This window comes from Calypte anna, chromosome 1 (genome assembly GCF_003957555.1).
Source record: "Calypte anna isolate BGI_N300 chromosome 1, bCalAnn1_v1.p, whole genome shotgun sequence".
Taxonomy (NCBI): Eukaryota; Metazoa; Chordata; class Aves; order Apodiformes; family Trochilidae; genus Calypte; species Calypte anna.
In genome coordinates this window covers 157,955,051-157,976,619 of record NC_044244.1, presented here as the reverse complement: position 1 = coordinate 157,976,619, position 21,569 = coordinate 157,955,051, and the positions used below count along the sequence as shown (strand labels likewise).

The window sequence follows — 21,569 nt, the reverse complement described above, 5'->3', positions numbered from 1 at the left end:
ATTTTTTAATAAACTCTGTATTTGCATGTGAGGTGGCTTTTGTCATATAATAATAGAAGCTTTTTATTTTTAACTTTGGAGAATATGCATGTGGAAGAGATCACTGAATTGTGACTGTTGCTCCCTCATCACTATGCTTCACATTATTAATATTGAAATAACATGAAAAAGTCTGTGCAGGAAGTAATCAAGGATTAATGTAGCCACTCCTTACAGCATCTGAGTGGTTTCCACATGAATAACAATAGTAAAATGACTTGGCATTTGTCTATTCTTTCATTTCTGGGTAAAATCTTCACTTTGGAGTATTTTTGTTGCAGAGCAGTTGTTTGATTTTTCCTTACTTGCATCGATTAGTATTTTTTTTAAGAAAAAGATTGAACTTACCTTTATTGTCAAAATGGCACTTTTTTTGCCAAATAGTGCAAAAAAACTTTTGTGTCTCTTAACTTGTAAAACGTGTTTTTTACATCAGAAAGTCAGGTGAAAAGCCTGGAAAAAAGTAATGTAAGAGAAGCACACCCTGATACAGAATGTTATTTTGGTGTGATAGCTACAACATTCCCAGATTTTTTTGTGGTTTTCTTTACAAATTAACATTTAAGTGGACACTGGTGACAGATAGGAATTGATAAGGCAGGATCTTACTGATATTTTTCTGAGACATAGAACACTGAATTTGTAACCAAAAAGGATGATAATGACAAAGGCAGGTTAAATTATTTTTTGTGGTTTTCTGAAACAGAGGTTTTTAAGGCACTGGAGAATTCCCCATCAAGACAGCCTTGAAAATCAGAAGTTCTGCTGCCTTTGTACTGCCACATCAGTAAACCTTTTCTGTCATACTTACAGAATTTTTACATTGTTTTTAATGTAATTAGCTGTGTGACTTTTCACAAGTACTCTACTAGAGACTTTTATCTTTCTAAGTTTGTTTTAAGAATCCTTGTTTAAAATAGTGTTTTAAAAAGTTAGGTTAAAGCCATTAAAAGCAACTTTAAAAGCATTTAAAGGTGAGGAAAGAAGCCATAGATTTATGCAAGTTTTTGAGAGGAGAAGGTATTTCCAATTTTGAGGCACAGGAGCATTAGGAAAGATAAATTAGGGCTTTCTCATGATTTTTTAAACTTCTTTTTCTTTTTCACAGCTACTCAATTCATTGAAACTGTATGTGGAACCTAGTCTAGTGTTCACTTGTGCTACCTCTCTCACGCCCCCTTCCAGTCCCCTCGTCCTCTTTGTCCACCTTTACCCCTCCTCTGTCCCCCTCTCTCTGCCCCTGCCTACCACACACACAAACACACTTGTTTTTTTTTTTCTGACCCACATCATCTAACAGAAGTGAGGAAAACTGAATTACATGACATGAAATACTAAAATCTGTCCACATTTTAATCTTATTGCTATTCGGAGTTCTTTCCCAAAACAATTCCAATGTGTCTTAAATCCTTAGAAATATATTTTTAGAAATCCATCATCTATAGGGGCAGAAATTAATTTGAATATTTTTACTTTGCATAAATATAAGAATGTCTTCTGCAGATGAGTATGGCATTTATTTTCCTCAGGTTATGAGAAATCTCTGATCACCAGTCTTTCAAAAGTGAGCAGCCTCACAGTGATGTTAACTCCCTCAGCAACCTCAAATATGTCCCTTCTAGTCCCATGGTCTTGTTTGTGTGCAGTTGGCTTAAGCATTCCATAATTTTATCTTCCTCTACTTCCTCATGACTGCACAAAAATTGAATTATTGGAAAAAAGCCCTAAGCAATATAACATCTACTGCTGAATTAAAATTATATTACTAATTTGTATTTTGTGACTGTGAGTAGTATGAATATTGAATGAAGCTGAATGCTTTTCCTTTACTTTTTCACTTTTTTAGAATTTTTAGAATAATTTGAGTTGGAAGGGACTTAAAGATTATCTAGTTCCAACCCCCCTGCATGGGTAGCAACACCTTCCACTAGACCAGGTTGCCCAAAGACCCGTCCAACCTGGCCTTGAACACTTCCCAGGGGTTCAGTATCCACAACCTCCCTGGGCAGTCTGTTTCAGTCTCTCACCAACCTCACAGTGAAGAATTTCCTCCTAATGTCTCACCTAATTCTGCCCTTTTTCAGCTCAAAACTGTTACCTCTTGTCCTCTCAGTACACACCATTATGAAAAGTCTCTCCTCAGCTTTCTCTGGGCCCCCTTCAGGTACTGGAAGGCCACAGTAAGGTCTCCTCAGACCCTTCCTTTCTCCAGGCTGAACAGCCCCAACTCTCTCAGTCTGTCTTCATAAGAGGGGTGCTCCAGACCTCTGATCATCTTTGATCCCCTGGACTCACTGTTCCTGTGCTGGGAGCTCCAGAACTGGACTCCAGCTGATGTCTAATGAAAAAGGAGTAGAGGGGGAGAATCACCTCCCTCGACCTGCTGGCCAAACTTCTTTTGATGCAGCCCAGGATAAGGTTGGCTTTCTGGTCTGCAAGTGCACATTGCCAGCTCAAGTGAAAGGCCTGCCAGTGTTGTAAAAAGTGATGTATGGCACTGTATTAATGCTTATTTTGAACAAAATTATTCTGCTCAACTCCAGAAGATTACACCGACCGAATGTAGCTTGTAGAAGAATGTTTTTGAATATGTATTTAACATTTCTGTTTATAATTAAAAGTCTGTAAGTTCTTGCACTGTAATTATGTTCTTCTACTGTAGCTTTCTGCATTTTTTTGCAGTGGAAGATGAAATTGAAGCTGAAAGGGTTCTCTTCTCATATGGCTATGGTGCTCATGTTCCTACAACAGCCAAAAGACGACTAAAGCAAAGGTAAAAATGCACCTCCCAATTGCTTATACAAGGTTAAGTAAGTGAAGGTATGTGCATTATGTTTTGAATTAGAATCCAGCCAGTTTGGTTAAATAAAAGGAAGTTTTATAATGACTTAAGTCGACAGGACCAGAATGAAGACTAGGACCTGTTAACGTGGTTGGTGCATATATTTATTTTTCTAGGTCATTTTAAGATCTTTTTTCAATGTATTTCAGGAAGATGAATTTTAATTGTATCAAACTAAACAGCTGTAGAACTAGTTGCATTGTTTACAGTTATGTAATACAAAATAAGCTTTAAACACCCTAGAAATTGTTTATATAATGAAAACAATAACATTTTATATTGATTTTTCAAGTAAGTGTTACTAATGTGATTGTCAGTCAGATTAGACCTGTTGTGCATTGAGTTATATATATTGATGAAAAAAATCATAAAGATTTTATGTAGCACTTAACTTTGTCATGTGTGACTTAATTTCCTCTTTCATGTTTTTAAGCATCTTCAGATTGTTTCCTTATAGGTTTTGGTTTATATTGCATAAAACCCAAGATAAAAAAAAAAAAGGAAGAGACACACTGAAAACTCCATAACCTCGTTGTATCTCTGTTTTAGGAAACTGTTGAAAGTTCTATAGCATCATTTCCCCAAAATGTCAGTTCTCCTGTCAATAGTTTGGGAACTTTTTAAAGTTTCGCCTTTGATCCTTCTTTTTGCCCACCTTGTTAGGTACAGTTTAAGGTATTTACATGTAGAGAATTGTGCTAAATCACCTTAGAATGGGGAATCGGATGATCAGTAAGCCAGAATTTCAGATATGCTTGGAAGACAATTTATGAGGTTAGGAGTGGCTATATCAGAACACCTCATACACTCCTCTTTTATCCCAAAAGGCATGGGAGGGTAAAGCTGCTTTAATCCTTCATAATGGTGCTGGGAGACTTCATAGATTATCTTTTAAAATTAAGAAGATTAAAAAAGTCATACAAGTCTGTGTACCAAAGCACAGAGGGCTACAGTCATATATTATTGAGGTATAATTTTGATAATAAGCCACCAAGCTGCTGAATCCTATGAAGATGGCAGGATTCATAAAAGGATACCTGATTTTATTCATCTAATCATAGGTTTAACACTGAGACTTGAGATCTAACCTCCCACTATAGACAATTTAGTTCTAATCAATACAGTCAGTGGAGTTTTGGAGCACATTTCAGCTCATCATCCAGAAATCCATTTTAGTGGAATATTGTCAGGCTCTACAGTCTGTATTGAATGGGACTAAATGATTAATGACAACTTGAAAGACCAGGTTAGAAGTCGTAAAGAAGGCTCTGCAAATGCACACTCCCATTGCTGCCTATGGAACTGTGCTGCTGAATTAATGATAAACTCTTTTGGCTTTGGACATGAAACATGCAAGAGGCTGAGATTCTGGGTTTTTAACTAGGATGTTTAACTCAATTATCCTTTCTCTTTGCTGAATTAACTTATGGATCTGTACAAGAGATTTTTTTTTTATTTTAAAGTGGCAATAACATTCAGTTATTTAGCATATTAATTATTAGAGACAAAACCAATTTTTTTTTACCAAAAATTATAAAATACCATAATTTTTTAGCCTTGCACTAAATGTATACAAAATGCATAATAATGTGCCTTAAAAAATATTTGCAAAGCCACTTACCCTTTAGCCCTAAAGTTGCTAAAAAGTGAATACTCATAACTGAAATATTTTTACATGATTATTGCAATTATATAGTATTATACAAATAATATAGGTAATTTGTAAAAAATATTAGAGTGGCATAACTGGGGGAATACTGTTCTAGTGTTGTTAAATTCTGTGATATTTTCATTATTTTTCCAACCTTGACAATTCTGCATATTTCACTGTGTAATTTATATATCAGTCTTTAAGCACTGTTGAAAATGAAGGCCATGAAGTTCTAAAGTAGAAGAGTGAGAATTTCTTTTGCATGTTCTGGAAAAAATTCAACTTGAGCTTGCTTTTTCTTGGCACAGTGTTCATTTGGCAAGGAGGTTACTGCAGCTAGAAAAGCAGAACTCGTTGCTTGTAAAAGATCTGGAACATCAGAAGGAACAACTAACACAGATTTCACAAGAGGTAAATTACTGCTACAAAAAAAAAAAAGTCAAATCTATAGAGACTGTAAACATTGCAGAACAGATGTTCATAAAATGAAATATTTTCTAAACAGTGTTTTATTATCTATTTGATGTCAAAAAATCGCCTCATAATTAACCAAAATTCTATGTTAAACATTTTCAAAGAAGTTTATATTGTATTTTGAAATGGAAGATCAAAAGAGGGATTGTTTTACAGGCTAAACAAGAATGTAAGCCAGACAGACAATGTTCTGATTTCTGAACAGAAGACCAGCTAGCCAAACTAGTTTGTTTTGTTTGATAGTTAATTGTTCAATGAATACCTAATTATTTTTACACAGCTCTTCTCTTAAATCACTTTTGAAGTAAATCCTATTCTACACTGCTCAGTTCTTGAGGGTTTTGTTTTGGTTTTACTTTGGTAGAATGATTTTAATTTCATGATCTTTTAAAATCCTGTATATAATACCTGCAATTATATATTACATTAGTGTGGAAAACACTAAACAAAATTCGTCCTGAAATTTGCTGGAGTTAGGACACATTAGGATACCTAAACAGTAAAATTTTTGTCCAGGTTGTTGGTCTTTTTTTTTAACCAATACAATTTATTGTGGATTCTTCTTAGGTATATCCCAGTAATTTGTATTTCACTGAAATATATCTCTCAAGTCTTCTTGACTTGAAGAGATGAGGAGATTTGTGAACCCAGTGTTATCCTTTGTAATTTTCTCTATATTTTCACTGTAGTTAATAAAACCTATACTTTATTTTCCACATAAATCTGTCTGGTTTACACTTCAGTGCATTACTTCTTAGCCACAGTGGTTCTGTATTTGCTTCTAAGTTACTGATGAAAGATTGAGTACCAGTGACCTGAGTTCAAATTCTTTTAAAATTTCACTAGAACATCTTCACTGCATTTTTATTCTCCCATGAGATAACATGTAGCCCTTTCTTAATCTTCTATCATATAATTGTATAGTGTAAATCAGAATGTCATCCAGTACTAAGTTAATGTCTTGCAGATAGCTAACACACAGCTACTTAACCTATTAATGTCATCCTTGTAAGGTTAAATAAAATCTTTTAAGACCTGCTTTCTATTAAACTCATGTCTGACATTCAGGTTGGAACACTTCATCAGATTTCTTTCTTTGTTTGCTTTTTGGTTTTGGATTTTTTTGTAAATTTTGCATATTATTATAAGTGATTTTGTTGGTATCAATTATTTAAGCCATCCTGCTTGCCATCTTTCAATATGTGCACAAAGAGTTTACACTTGTTTTTAATGGACTGGAAAGTAGTCCAACATTTTCATGTTGAACTGACAATCTGACTTCTTTTCAAACAGAGGGCAAAAAATTGTTTGAAAACTTCTGTGTTTTCTTCAGCACTGTATATAGTTCTGCCATATCTCTGTCATTATGGACTGTACTGTTTCTAGGATTTATTTCCTCTCATTTTTTTTATCCTCTAAGAGTTCTTTGCCTGCTAGCATCAACGTTCCCCTCAAAGCTGTAGCTCCCCTTGTAGAATTTCTTATTTCATATTCTATAGTGTTTGTTCTTTATTACATTTCTGTATACAGTTAAAGCTTCTGCTTGCTTTCTTTACTGTATTCCCTGAACTGGGGTAGGTTTTTACTCCAAACTACTGTCTATGTTGTTTTTTTATAATTTTTTTAAACTCTTTTAGACTACAGAATTCTCTGGTAACCTGCTATTATTCTTTTAACTGACAGTTTGTTCAGTCATCTAGATGAAATCTAGAACCTGGCTGGAAAGTGGATGCCAAAGGGGTTGACTAACTTCTGTTTTGCACTTAGATTAAATACTGGGATTTCATTGCAGTGTTTGTGATAGAATTTCTTTTTAAGCTCTTTTAAGGAGGAAGAAAAAAAAAAAGGATTGCAATAATTTCAGAAAAAATGTAGTATGTGCTTTTTCTAATTTTTTTTTTTTTTTTTTTTTTTTTTTTTTTTTGGACTGTCCTAAACCCAATTGTTGTTGAGTGTTATAGAAAGGAATCATATTGATCTTCCGAGAAAGTCTGACATTGCCAATAACAAAATACTGACTTCTCTATAATTTCATTAGTTTGATGGAAGTCTGATAAAATGTGCCTAGTTGAAAAGTGGAACCCCATGGAAAAGCTTCACGGATGAAAAAAAATACTTGTCAGTCTTAAATTAATCCCATTATAGTTTGTTAGACTTTAACTTCAGGATCCTATCTATTTTCAGGTCTGTAATACAGCATTAGAAAATAATTTTCCCTAAAAGTCCACTTTCTGTTTCTTTGTATAGCAGTGACCTGCAATGTTGAAATACATACTGAGATTTATTTAGTGCTACAGAAGGTTTGCTGACCATGTCTAGGACAAACAGAGTAAAGGAATTCTCATGAGCTGATCCAAGAAAGATCCTCAGCTAATGATAATCAGTTTATTGCCTGTGCAGCTCATTTCATGTCACTCTCAGTTTAAGTAAGTGGAAGGCTATATATCAGCTTCTGAAATTTAATAATCTGCAATTAGTACATTTAGTGTCAAATCTAAATTTTTGAATGAATTCAATTTGCAGATGTTTTGAACAACAGTGCCAGAACTGATGCATAGAGAGCCTTTTATGTCTAGAAGGCTAATAAGGTCTTTGGGTGCTGTATCTGTGCTTCTTGTATGCCTCAACTGAAACATTTTTTACCAAAAGCAGGTTTACATCTCACTCTGAAAGAGAGAGTTTAGATCAAGCTGAGTAATGATGAAATCCTTCCGCTTGATAGAAGTGTCCATTCAGAGATGAATAATAAATATCCAGTTGCAAGTTATTAAATTTATCACTTAAAAAAACAACACAGAAATATTTAAATCTTGTACATTAAGGCAGAAAGAAAAGGAAGTCACTTATAAAACCCAATACTTTTGCTCAAGAATAATGCTTAGTTATATACATGTATGTATATTGGTAAAATTGATCCATTAAATGCATTTAATGTTTAATCAATTACAGTTTAATGACAACCTCTTTTAAATTTATAGAATCAATTGGGCGGCAAAGTACAACTGTGGAGGAGGAAGGAATAGCCTTTTTTCACAACAGTAGCACACTCATAGCTGGTGAAGTCAGCAAGTTGACAGATTAGCAGCATTAAACCAAGTTTACACCACCTCACTTGTCCTTTCCTACTGAAGCACTTTAATTCCTACAACTGAGAACAATGGGAAATCTCACACTATGATGACAGCATCCTTTGAAAATCCTTAGACTATGGAGAGCAGGATTCTAAACATGAGTAGCTGGATTAATTTTCTCCTATAATGGCAACCTCCATCTTCTATACTACAATGCCTAGACGGTCTTGGAGATTAGTACTCCATGTCTTGGAATTACCTGTTTGTCATGCAATCTGTTTATTGTCTTTCTGAAATAGATCCTTTTTGATAACTTGTAATCTTAGAAAAATTCTAGGTTTTTTAATTGCTTATCAATTTTTTGAAAATAATTAGTTTCTTCATGAAGTCAATTGCCTCTTTTTTTATTTCTCTTTTTTTACTTGGAATTTCACTGATGACTACAATCGATATTTCTGGAAGGAACTAATAGTTTTAAATCATACTTAAGATGTTTTCATTAATTTGAAGAATTGCAATGTTATTGTCTCTCATTTACCTTTTTAAAGCATGAAGTGGAGCTAACTCCCCTTTTAGTAAGGCCAGTAAGGTGAGCAAGCAAAGTTTTAGCTTTATTCTGGTTTTTAATAAACATGAATCATTACTTCAGAAGTTCTTTGCATATTTGACAGAGTTTAGAGGGCAGAAAACAGCATAAAGATATAATGGAACTAGCAGAAGAAGGAAACACAGTTTAATGTTTTGAAAATTGCAAGTAGGAGAAAAGTTGGACTTTAGGGAAGTCCAGAAATTTTATTTAAATGAGCTAGTTCTTCAGGAAGGGGTTCAGTTTTTGTTAGTCTGTTTTGGCAATTGTAGATTGCTTTAGTCTATTCAGAAATTTCAGAAACTAATTGGAAAGTTTAATGTTTTCCAATTAATTCATTCCTTGGATGTGTCTGTATCTAATCTGTAGAAGATTTTAATCTATTTTTTGAAAGAATTCAGTTGGTACTCTTGGCTAATAGATACTCCAGCTGCTAAAGCTGCTAAATCCTGATGTTTGATCTTAATTCTGTACATGTTTTAATGAATGATCTTGTTATATTGCCCAAGATACAAGCCATATCATGTAAGCTTTTTAGACCTAGTGATCCTAATTTGCTCAGGGAATGGGGATAGAAAGTTTTATTCTCTGGTTATCAATATGGCATTTTATACTGCTTTGTAAACTGTTCATATGCAGTAATTGCTTAGAGCAAAGGGTTTCTGTCTTACATTGTTATTACACCTTTATTTTAATTCAATTTCTGAGCTGAAAATTCCATTGTAATAGTATACTGCTTTTAAAAAGTCACTTGTGGTCAGCAAGGTAAAAAAGGGGAAGCCTTATCTATACTGTTTTTTTCATTGATGGAAGCTGTTACATTAAAATTATTGAAAATGCAGATTAGGGAAGTGTAGCATGACTGCAGTGAAAATATTGTATAATTAGAACAGAAAAGTGAGTGTAGGATGCACTAGATAGTAATTTGAGAGTTGTTTTTTTCTTTTTTCTTGAAATAACAAGTTTAGTTTTTATATTATTATGCAGATGGTAATAATATCCAATAATTCAGTAATAATCAAGTAATTGTGCTTTACAATTTATAAAATTTATAGCAGTAACACTTTTTTTTTGCAGCTTGACAGAGCAAATTCTTTGTTGAGTCAAACACAACAGCCATACAAATACCTCATTGAAACTGTGCAACAGAGAGATTCTCAGATAAATCTACAGAAAGAACATATTGCACAACTTGAAAAAGATGTCAGGTAATTAACATTACTACTTCTTTATTTTAAACTTATGTGTTTATCATTAGAAAACACTTATGTCATTGTCCCTGAAGTAGGAGATGTTGACACTGTCATTGATCAAGTCTAAGTCTTTATTCTGGAAATCTGCATCTGGGTTTTCTCTCATACTGTCAGAGAAAGTAACTTTAGGTTTAGAAAAACAGCAATGATAGGTTTACGTTGAGTTTGGAGTTGAGAAGAATTGCCTTGAAGTATATGAAAGTTCAGAAGAGTAAAAGGAAAGATTGACACACCAGAGGTATAGAAGTGAAAATAAAGAAAGAAAGAAAGAGAAAAATAAGGAAGAGCACCAGCAGTGCACTCATGCAGCTCAGGCCAACTGTATCCTAGGATGCATCAAGAGGAATGTGGCCAGCAGATCAAAAGAGGTGATTCTCCCTCTCTTGTGAGACCCCACCTGGAGTACAGCATCCAGTGCTGGTGTCCCCACCATAAGAAGAACATAGGTCTGTCTATGTAACATTGGATGTCGAGTCCAGAGGAGGGCTACAAAGATGATGCAGAGGCTGGAGCACCTCTGCTACAAGGAGAGGCTGAATGAGATGGGATTATATGGGGGTTGGTCTCTTTTCCCAGACGACTTTCAACAAGACAAGAGGGCATGGTCTTAAGTTGTGCCAGGGGAAGTTTAGGTTAGATATTAGAAAGAATTTCTTTACGGAGAGGGTGATCAGACATTGGAATGGGCTGCCCAGTGAAGTAGTGGATTCTCCGTCCCTGGAGATATTTAAAAAGAGACTGGATGTGGCACTCAGTGCCATAGTCTAGCAACCGCAATGGTGGTTCAAGGGTTGGACTTGATGATCTCTGAGGTCCCTTCCAACCCAGCCAATTCTATGATTCTATGATTCAGACTGAAGTAGAGTAGACTCCAGGGAGACCTTACAGCTGCCTTCTAGTATGTGAAGAGAACCTACAGGAAAGCTGAAGAGGGACTTCTCATAAGAATGTCCAGGGATAGGACAAGGGGAAAGGGTTTTAAACTGAAAGAGAACAGATTTAGATTGGATCTCAGGAAGAACTTCAGTATGAGGGTGGTGAGACTTTGGAAAAGATTGCCCACAGAAGTTGTGGATGCCCCCTTCCTGGAGGTGTTCAAGGCCAGGCTGAATAAGGCTTTGAGTAACATTGTCTAGATTAGACAGGGCAGAGAGGTTGGAGTAGGTGATATCTAAGGTTCCTTCCAACGTAAGCCATTCCATGATTCTGTAATACCACTAGCAGGGGTTATTTTGTGCATAACTCAAACAGACTTTCCCTAGTGAAGAGTGTGATTTGCTGTTATATCTGTCAGAACTCTCTGACCACTGAGCTCCCACTATCATGCAGCTTTATAAACTCTGCTGAACATGTCATTCCCTATTAAGTTGTTAAAAATTAATCTGCTCCTGGATTTTCAAGGTAAGCAATCGCTGAGTCTCACTGCACTGTGGAAGACAGCATTTAAACTGTTAGGTGTTTATGCAGGATCATCATTTAAGAAATGCATGTGGTAACAATTAGGAAGTATTAATGTGATTGTATTATGAAGCAATGACATTAAAAATACAAGTTTCTTCCAACGAATCTGCTGAAGCAATGAAAATAGAAAAACAAGGACTAGCTAAATACTTTATCCTACATATCTTGGTGTATCTTGTATATGTCTTGCCTATGTATCTGTTCAGAGTGTTCTGATGGTTTGAGGTAGTATTTGTTATGCCTTGAAGAATAATAAGGATAGTAAAAATTGCTTATTATCCAAGTAAATCTATATATAAAATAGTACATTTGTAAATAAACTGAAAATTTTTATTTCTAATTCCTGACCAGGAATATTTCACTGAGCTTAACTTTGATTCAGTAAGAATAGATTTTTTTTTTTAATTCCAGAATGAAGTGGTTTTAATATTTTTCCTAGACTTGATATAAGAAAATCTTCAAAGACAAAGCATATTTTTCCAGAAGATGAAAAATCATGTTCTTTATGTATGCATGATCTTACTTTCCATCATCAACAAACCACCAAAAACTAATCACTAGCAAATTATATTTTTAGATTACAGTAACATCTTTCATTATTCACACAGCAGCCCAAAAGTCTCTCAAAAGCTATGAAAAAAGGGGAGTAAATAGGTGAAGTAATTTCTGAAAATTAATGTTTCATGCCTTTTAAATATATAAGAACTTAAATACATTGTTAGCATTGATTCTCTTGAGTTTTTATGGCTCATTACAAGTAATTTTTATGCCCATATATTCTTAATAAATTTAACTACAAATTATGGGACCTAAATGAGGAACTTGGTCAGGTCAGCTTTCCTTAGTAGTTCATGGAGGAAGTAACATCTCCAAAAGGCAATTCAGATTTTGGATGGAGTGAGTAATATGCTAGAGGTGCCTGTTACTCTCCATTAACTATGAAGGGAATTTTTTTTGCTCCTAAAGTTCCTGAGGGTTAAGGAAGAAGATGGATCTGCACCACAGTGCAGGCATTCATAATAAACCTACCAGCAGTACTCTACTGTGGTGAGCTGCAGTGTGCACTAGTCCATGTCTCTGCAAATGAAACTGTGGTCTGACAAAAAGCAAAATTATCCTTAATGATTTTATAGCAGAAAAATAACACTGACTTTGAACATAAAATGTTTAGATAAGAAGTTTTTTTTCCTCTCGTTTCTAACGTTCCTTTTAAATTAAAAGTATTATTATTATTTCCTTATGACAAATTGGCCTCAATTTTGCCATAGTTTCATAGGCCAGTGAAATTCTTGGAAACAGCTTAATGTCTTAGGACTTTTGGTACATATCATTATTCCCTAATTTTGCTATTCATAACTCCACGTTTAAATCAGAGAAGCATTACATACCAGCAGTCTTTTGTCATGAAAATAGCCTTTTGAAATCTGCTGATGACAATTTTAAATTAAAATATCCTTTAGGTCAGATTACTTTGTGGACCAGTCTAGCTCCGAGCTATTCCAGAACTGAATCAGAATGGGATTTAAGTAAATTAGTGATAATCCCTACCAAATATATGCCAAGTGAAGCTCTGCTGGATCAAAAGATTTAGACCACTATTCCTATCCTTCTTTCTCAGTTTATTAAACAGCATTTTGTTGGTTTGTGTGTGGAATAGTTTTGAGAGGATAAATTCAGAGAATTAATGCTCCTCAAGGAGGGCCCTAAATTCTGCAGATAATGTTGGTACTATTAGAAAAGTAATAGTGAAAACACTGAACATGGTTTATAAAGCCTGTTTTCTGTGTCTCAGAGCTGAGGGAAAAAGTTGATACTTAGAAAACCATTTCAAAATTTTTTTTTTTCCAACCATTACTAATTAATGTTACAACTCTGCAGTAGCATCTTTAAGTTGAGGCTTAATTTATATTACACAAGTATGTTTTGGGTTTTTTTTTAATTTTACATACAATGCATGCATTAGTTTTATTTCTAAAAAGCAATTTCACAAGAACCAGCTAATGGAAAAATAATATTCAAATTCTTTTCAGACAGAACTGCAATAGTACTAGTGAATTTTTAATATATATTTTTAATCTCATATTTGAGTACTAGGTTGTAGACAAAGTAATATAATGTTGATATACCTGCACCCTAGCAATCAAGACCGAATATTTAGTTTTATCTTCACAGCTACCATATGCTTGATCATGCTTTTCCTTCCTTTGTGTTCAGTATGCAGAATCTGTGGTAGAGGAGTGTTCCTTTTGTGTTGTTTTTATCTCATCTGCTCATCAAGAGAGATGGTTCTGTGTTGTGTAAATCATGGATTTCCCAACTAGAGAGATCACATCTGTGTTACCAGTACCAGTGCTCTCTATCACCTTTCAGTTAACTTGAGTGTGGAGGGATCAGCAAGGACTAATTTGCAAGTGAATCCACCTTTTTAGACTTAATCCACAATTGGTTTCTGTGCACTGTGATGATGGTCAATTATCTTTTAAGAATTACTCTTAGTGTGGTTAGGTTCAAGGAGATTTCCCAGGATGATGTCAGTACTTACTTGCAGCCTTATAAATGTTTTGCAGCAGCCTGCAGTGCTTTGTCCTTCCTTGTGTATAGAGAAGGCTGTTGGCTGCTATTGGATGTGGGTTTTATGCTGTGATGAAATAGCTTTGATGAAACCAGCACAAGAGCAACACAGCTATGAGGAAGGCTATCTATGACAGCAATCTCCTTAGCTGGGGCTGTGGGTGTTCTTCTGCCAGCTTTTTACCAATTTTTCACAAAATGGCCAGAAGTGATGTGGTCCCTAACATGGTCCCTTGACAGGCAACAGATGTGTTAGGGGTTCTCCACACTGCATTATTCTAGGAAAGTGTCATTTTCTGATATCAGTTATTTCCACAAGAGGAGTGGGGCAGACTCAGGCATTTCATTTTGATATAATACTCTTGAGAAGTCCTGCAGATCCCTCTTAGGTTTCTTCCAACATGTTCTTCAAAGTTCAATTTAACCAGAGCAGCTTACATTAAGCATCATACCCCTGGAGCTCAGACTGTCTTTCAGACCTTCTGTATCAAAATGTCTTCCTCGTTTAGAAGGACTGTTCACATAGTACTCAAGGTTACTTGTGTCAATAGCTGTCAAACTGAATCACAGAATAGCTTGGGTTGGAATGGACCCTTACTGATCATCTTGTTCCAACCACCTGCCATGGATAAGGACATCTTCCATTAGATTAGATTAGATTGCTCAAAGCCCAGTCCAACCTGGTCTTCAAAGGAGAAAATAGTCCAAATAGGTACCTGAAGGCCCTGAAGTACTATATTGCACCTGAGCTGGAGCTACTCAGGGGCGTTGGACTCGATGATATTTCGGAGTCCCTTCCCTTCCAACCCTTAACATTCTGTGAAACTTTGGTGGCTTGCTGGTGTGTTCTGGGTATCTTTGACACAGCTCTGTGGTTCCTTAGCTCTACCATTGACTGAGAACTGCAAGAGCTATTTTGGTTGGGGTAAATGCTTAGCTGAGCAGCTGTCACTGCTGTTAGTTGTTTGCATGAACAATCCAGGGACCCATCCCCAGGTTATTACAGGTGTGTGACATTACTGCTTAGGTTCAAGTGTGAAGGCACAAGTGTATTACCACTCAGAGATAAAAGGTGAAGTTGCTTAGGGGTAATTGAAGGTCTGTCAGGTGTTGCCCATGTTTATGTTCACCACTACTCTTCTTCCCGTCCCATTTGAATTCTTCCAGCTGGCTGTGGGCTGTTCCGGCACTTGGCTGTGGAGAGAGCTGAGGTAGTACAGAACACCTCGTGTGCTTGTGCACTGAGCCATGCACTTGGAAACACTTTGAATATAAAACCTCCGGTCTTGAGTGACAGGGCATCTGCCAAGTGAATTTATAGGTGGTCCATGAAGCTCAGAATATTCTGTTAAGTAACCTCTTATTTATGTTAGTCCACATAGCACTCTCATTAATAGAAGTAAGTAGTGATGATTAATAAGAGCAGTGGTATGCATTAGGATGAATCATTCATACTATAAAGAAATCTGTCTAGCATACAGTTCTTTAACCAGGAATGAAAACACCACATTTAGCACTTCTTTCGAAAAGAAGTGCCTTGTAACAGTGTCATGCTGTGGGAAAACAAATATCTGAATTTTATTCTTACGTGTGTAGTGAAGTAATTGTAGTTTTAGTATATAATTTGCTGCTAAAAACATATAGGTTTATAAATAACTAAAGACATTTAACAGGACTTTATTCATAAAGAGAGGGTATTTATTTTAAATTCAGTTACTCAAATTTCTCAGTACTGATGGGTGGTTTTAAAAGTGGTTCACTTACCTAAAAGGACTCCTCAAAAGCCTAACTGTGTGGCAAATATAGAAGCAGTACGAGGATTTTGCTCACTAAGAAAATATGTACTGAAAGGTTTCTTACCTAAACATTTTGGGCTCTCTAAATTACCATCTGAGCATTACAAAGCTCAGCATGCAGTGTTAGCTGAGTTTTTCCCATCACAGAATGTGTAATGAGCTTTTTATGAGAGCATTATCATTCTGTGAAATATGTATCATCTGCTCAAACACTACTGCAATTTACCTGAGAAATGCTCAGAAAAATAATTGTAGAAGTACATTTTTCTTCTACAAAATAATGTTTTCTGATGTGTATTACAAATTTAAAAGAGTTGTTAGGGGGGTTTCTTTACAATTTCAAATAGTAATTATTTTCAACTTGGACATGACAGATGAGTTCTTAAGCCACCTAAAGCACTTTAATTGAAATTGTTAAGCAATAATCTAAATGCCTTTAGAAATATGATCTGTGGTTGTTTAGTTTCACAGTGAGAGATCTCACATTTTTCATGTATTTTGTCTCCTAAATAACATGTATTTCCAGAATTTTTACACCTTCCTAAGTACAATTTTAAAAAAAAACCTGACTTAAGACTTTAAAAATTAGATGTCTACTTTGAGCTTTTCATCTGTAATTTGCAGAGAAGTGATACCTATATACACCTACATGCTATGTTCAGTTTTTCATATAAAACTTTCACATATACTGTTTCTACATTTGGCTTTTTCTGATAGTAATATCTGTATATGAACACGAAATGAAAAAAATAACTCAAGACTGTACTTGAATTTTCAACTTTATCTTGCTGTAACATGAAAGTAACAGAAAGGCACAATTGTTATTTCTTATATAGAGAGAATTTTGTGTACCCAGTTCACTGTAAAAATAGTCTACTTTTTTTCAAACTGAGTAGGAGTAATAATAAGAACCAGTAATATATAAAATCATGTTTATTCAGTATGTCAAGCATAAGAATATTATTTAGAACATGTAATAATAGAAGCCTCAGAACAGGACAGTAGTTAGCAGTCTTAAACCAAAGATTTAAAAGATGGCTTAATTGCCCAAATTCAAAACGCTTTAAATATCTGAGACTGGGAAATGGTTTTCTCTATTCTCCAGAAAAATCAAATAGTCTAAAATTGTCATACTTACCATATCCAAGCTACCTTGGCTTTAGATCCTGAGTAAAGCAAGACACAACAAGCAGTTGCTATGGGCAATGTGTATGTATATGACAAGTGTATTCCATGGTGTGTCCTGCATTCCTACTACCTGGGTTGATACCTGGCTAGGATTTGAAGGCCTGATAGAATGAACCCGAATCTCCTCCCAGATATTCTGGTTTCTCCTGGAAGCACAGGCATACAGGGAGGGCACTGCTTTTCACTTGATTTCCCAACCTTGACTTTTGGAGTCACTTTTATATGATGAATCATGAAGGGCACCTTCTTCGGACTCAGGATGGAGCAGTGACCAGGACTGTGGGGCACAGCATGGTCTACACATGCCCTGCAGTGTAAAAACTGATGTTTTTGCTGTTAAATAACTGGAGGGATATCAGATGGTTTCAGCATAGTCCATTTCTCAGAAATGTTTGCATTTTCACTCCAGAACAAGTCACTGAAAGATTCCTGTTAATGTTTAGTATTTAATACATCTCTCCATTCTGAAAACGTAAAATTATGGTTAGTTACAGATGGTCAAGATCCCATTTCTTGAAAATTATAGCCCTTGAACTCAGGTGTGAGAAGCTGAATTGTCTACAGTCACAGATTGTGGTTTCAGAGTCATATAAGACCATTAAGACACCACATCAGCAAATGAAGTAGTTTTATGGTGGTAAATCAAGTTGTTTTGGTGATTCATGTGAAATATAACCTTTAAAAAGACTGCAGCTTCCATCCAGATCAGTGAAGTGACTTACACATGTGGTCACAAATTTTCTAGTACACAAAAAGAAGGTATTAGCATGAGGCTAACATAAGCATGATCTTTTAGCAACAGGTTTGATCTAAGTCAGCTGAAACTAATGTAAAGCTGTTCTGTGTTACAGTGCTAGTTAAAGAGGGAGAGAACTAGTCAATCTTCTTCCCAAAACTGAACTTTTGAAGGTATTTCTACTTTACTTGGTCTTTACGGGTGTGCATTTATTAATCAGATGCATTACAGGTGTCTGATCTCTTGCCCTGTAAAATGTATGTGTGCCTCTTACCTTTCCCATGAAGAGAGGCTGAGGGAGCCTGGGTTGTTCAGCCTGGAGAAAAGAAGGCTCTGGATACACCTAATAGTGGCTTTCCGATACCTAAAGGAAGCCTATAGGAAGTCTGGAGAGGGACTGTTTACAAGGGCTTGTAGTGATAGGACAAGGGGCAATGGTTTTAAATTCAAGTAGATTTAGATTGGATTTTAGGAAAAAGTTCTTTACCATGAAGGTGGTGGAAAAATGGAAGAGTTTGCCCAGGGAGGTAGTTGAAGCTTAATCCCTGGAGATATTTGAGGTGAGGTTTGACAAGGCTCTCAGCAACCTGATCTAGTTAAGTGTCCCTGCTTACTGCAGGGGGATTGGACTAGATGGAGTTTAGAGGCCCCTTCTAACCCAAATTATTCTATGACTCTAAGTATTTGATTTATTTACTATATACAGTGCATATAGAAAAAGCCTAAGTACTGCAAAAATGACTAAATCTCAAGTCTGCATGTGCTTTAGTAATTCTTTATTCATATGTATGACAGACAACACACTGACTGCTACTGAATGACCTAGCTGTTTAATTCCTATGTTTGACCATAAGCAAAGAAAATTAGAACTGCTCCAGATGGGCCAGTTGTGTCATATTATTTTAGAAGGTATAACTTGAATAGATTGTGTTCTGGAAATGCAGCTGAACCTTGAGCATGAACTTCTGGTTTAGTCATGAACACTAATGTTTATACTTATTTAGTACACTATTTAAGGTATAAAAGAACTTTCATTATTACCTATCTAACAAGTTTGTGAATGATTCTCTAAAAGTATTAGTTTATGCCATGAGGAAGTACAGAAATCCAAGAACAACTGACATATCAGTTAGTTATAACACATAAACCCAGGAAAAAAAAATAGTACTGCTATTTCATCATGATTAAAAATGTCTCAGAAAATAAAAATCTTGAAAATATTAAAATGCCTATGTAGTTTTTAATAAATGTTGCTGCTTTCCTTACAAATAACTCAGACAATTAAGTGGCTTGGCCAAAGTGTACAATTTTTCCTGAGAATTAAGGAATGCCTAGAAGGAACTGACAGTCATAATTTACTGTACAGAGCTGGCAAGGAACCGCCAGAAAATCTCCAGGGCAAAGTATGATGTTGATCATTTGAATCAAACAGATGATACATAGTCAATTAAAGGGAAGTTTGACTTATTTTGTTGGTCATTTCTGTATTAAATACTGGGAATATTGAATCATTTGTGCTTGCAACATATGTAATTGTTCTCTGCCATTTATAAAATTGTAATGCATTTGCTTTTGAACTCCTGACCTGTATTCAGTGCTACATATTTGCACTCACTATGCAGAATTGCACTTTTCATAGCTGTTGATTTATGTTACAGTTTATATTGTACAACCTGTTTAGTTAAGTCATAATAATGGCATATATATATATATGGCATATATAACATTAGTCTTCCAAGAAAATCTTTGTGACTGTTTTAACAAACTAGGTTATATACTGGCATTATGTATGCATTTGTCTGAAGTTTATTGTTGGAAACTGATGTTGGGGCTAAGTATATAAATATGTTTAATTTTATTACAGTTGCTCCCTGGAATCAGAATGTGTATGCTAAACATTTCAAATGTTCATATTCTATAACTAGGAAAACAAAGTACAATTAGAGTTAAACTTGATATTGGGCTGTAAAAGCTTGCCTTCGTGCTAAACCATTTTTCAGTCTTGGTTCAAAAGTCAAATGTAATCCCACGCATTATCCTGGAATAGAACATAAAAAATGACAGAAAAATACATTTACAATTACTGCAGAAACTACAGAAATACAAGTGGTATTGTATATTTGTTGTATTTGTTGTAATCAAAAGTATAAATACAGAAGTATCAAAAGAACTGTTACTGAGAGAACAGTGTGTGAAGCTACTAGTGATTTATACAACAAAGAAATCTACATTTTTATATAGAAGCATGACTATAAGGAGCTTTATTTTGCTTACAGAATGAGTTTGTTTTGCCTAGAAAAAATTAAGATAAAATGAATGAAATTAAGATAAAATATTAGAAGATTCTAATAATTTGAATTTCCCCTCAGAGATTAATGAAGAACTCAAGAGAAGATTATGAATAGTATTTCTGTTTGACTAAATTGAAGTTGTGTGTATCAGTGCATTCAGTCGCGTTTATCCAATGTTTGAACATAGGGAAGGAACATTTGATATAATTACTTGAGCAGATTTTTATTGTCAGTATTTAGCTTTAGAAAACTCATGTTTCATCCAGAATAAAGATGAAAAGAGATTATCTGTTGCTATCACTGCATTTCCTATCCTCTTTCTACCAGTCTTTTAAATAAAGAAAAGACAGCTTTGCTGCGTGTCAAGAATCAAATGGCAGCAGATTTGGAGAAACTTCTAAATCACCGTGAGGTAATCTTTCTTTTCTAGCATTACTACCATAAGTGTGTTTTTTCTCTCTCCTTATCCTTAAACCATGGGGGAAGAAAATAGTTTAGTTTGGTTTGATTTGTTAGGTTTTTATGTCTGTGTGGTTTTTAGAAACACAGTTGATAATGTCTGTCAGGTACCCAGGAGGCTCTGAGTTGCTAAATTCTCCCTGTTGACTTAGTGCCACTGTCCTTTATTTTCTTATGCATACAACAGAAATGCCTTGCAAACTGCTTAGCATTTGCAAACATTTAACAAGTACTCAGATAAAGGTGATGAATTTGATACACGCTTATCTGCAAAGCTTACAAGTGCCACAGTATGCCCTCAAATCTCTCCCTGATCACCAATCATTTAGATGAAAAACCTGGACAAAGCATTGTGCAGTTTCTTTTCAACTCCAAAACAGGATTTGGGGAGAGGTAATGAGGTAGTCACCCAGGTTTAATCCAGACAAGAGTCAGGGTACTAATCCACATATTCATCTTAGTTTCATATAAACAAGGAGTCAGGGTGCTTCTGAACTGCATTCTCAGATCTAAAAGTATGCAAAATCTTGTCATTTAAACATACATGCTTCACATGGGGATTCCTAAAAGGGTTTTGTCAGGATTTCTCTTGAAACAGTCTTAAAACTTGACATGATTTAACATGCCATGAAGTATGAGAGAAAATCTTTCTGAAGAGTAAATGTCTAAAACAAAGGACAGAAATAAATTTGTACCAAAGGAAACCCATACACTATCTGAAAAAGAGTGAATAGTGATATGGAAAGTTTGCTGAAGCTACAAAATGCTGAAGATATAAAGCCAAAATCTGACCATAAGGAAATGATAAACAACCTCTCAAAATTACTGAATGATTTTGCAAAGATTGGCAGGGAGAGTATAACATTAATGAAAAAAAATTATCAATGTGAGGAAAAACAACACAAGTTATATATATGCCATGATAGGACCTAAGTAGCTGGTTAGCTGTTCAGAAAGATGATCACAGAGTTGTTATAGCAATAATTATCTGAGAATATCTTTTCAGTTCTCTGTCTGGTAAGAGAGGTAATGAGGAGGTCCCTTTCAAGGAGTCTGCAACTCCCCTGAATTGTCCCATCTGAGGTTGCACTACTGCTCATTCTATACCATTATTTCTATGGAGCACTATTGATAAACCTCTTTAAGTCTTC

General features: G+C 35.1%; 1 protein-coding gene across 1 annotated transcript in view; it reads left to right on the top strand.

The window, feature by feature from the left end:
* Positions 1-21,569, top strand: part of PIBF1 (progesterone immunomodulatory binding factor 1) — a 111,228-nt gene that overhangs the window by 68,552 nt on the left and 21,107 nt on the right. The window contains exons 13-16 of the mRNA XM_030459201.1: positions 2,722-2,812; positions 4,841-4,943; positions 9,741-9,871; positions 20,287-20,371. Coding sequence (XP_030315061.1) covers positions 2,722-2,812; positions 4,841-4,943; positions 9,741-9,871; positions 20,287-20,371 — 410 coding nt within the window. The remainder of the gene's footprint in view (positions 1-2,721; positions 2,813-4,840; positions 4,944-9,740; positions 9,872-20,286; positions 20,372-21,569) is intronic.